This window comes from Antrostomus carolinensis, unplaced genomic scaffold (genome assembly GCF_000700745.2).
Source record: "Antrostomus carolinensis isolate BGI_N321 unplaced genomic scaffold, ASM70074v2 scaffold33890, whole genome shotgun sequence".
In the NCBI taxonomy this organism is placed as follows: Eukaryota; Metazoa; Chordata; class Aves; order Caprimulgiformes; family Caprimulgidae; genus Antrostomus; species Antrostomus carolinensis.
This window is the reverse complement of record NW_010291155.1, coordinates 2,737-3,440: the sequence shown is the minus strand read 5'-3', so window position 1 is coordinate 3,440 and position 704 is coordinate 2,737. Positions and strand designations below refer to the sequence as shown.

The following is a 704-nucleotide window of genomic DNA, read 5'->3' as shown; positions in this document are numbered from 1 at the left end:
ACCCCTCTGCTGCGCCGCGCTAAGCTGGAGCGGGGGGCGAGCCCGGGGCTGGGGCGCTTGCTGCGTACCCTCCGGCTGCGTTACCGTCCCCCCCATCCATGCCCGGAAAGCCCACGTACGTGCCCAGCGTTAAATCTGAGAAAGGGCCTGTTTTAACCCAAACCGTCAGCTTTTTCCCGATGTACGCCTGCATTCGGCCCGTCCCACACCCATGGCACCGGCCCCACGACGCTGAGACGAGAGGCACCTGACCGCGGGCCTTCCCGGGGTCCCCACAGCCCCATCGCTCCTGCCCCTCTCTTACCATCCCGTCCGAGCAGCTGGAAGTGGGGCTGGTCGGTTCGGAGCAGCTCTGTCCCGGCAGGTGATAGTAGTTTTCTACCTGTTCCCTCAAGAGCTCCTGGAGGCTCTCGATGTATCTGATGGCGTTTCTCAGGATCTCTACTTTGGGGAGCCTTTGGTTGGGGTTGGCAGTGGTGCACCTCTTCAGGGTCTCAAACGCCTGGTTCACTTTCTTCAGCCTCCTCCTCTCTCTCATGGTGGCCGCCTTTCGCCGGTCCATTGTGGTGGATTTTCTCTTGCAGGCTTTGCAAGCCCACATGAGGCAGTGGCCGGCCTGGTGGTGGCCCGTGGGAGCTCGGACATGCTCCTCTTCCTCGGAGCAGGCGGGCTCGGGGGGCTCGTGGGCGCCGAAGGCAGGCAGG

General features: G+C 63.6%; 1 protein-coding gene across 1 annotated transcript in view; it reads right to left on the bottom strand.

Moving 5' to 3' along the window:
* Window positions 1-84: 84 nt before the first annotated feature.
* LOC104530775 (myogenic factor 5) overlaps window positions 85-704 on the bottom strand; it is a gene marked incomplete at its 3' end in the record, with an annotated part of 768 nt that continues 148 nt past the window's right edge. The window contains exon 2 of the mRNA XM_029086890.1: window positions 85-704. This exon is cut by the window's right edge and continues 51 nt beyond it. Coding sequence (XP_028942723.1) covers window positions 85-704 — 620 coding nt within the window.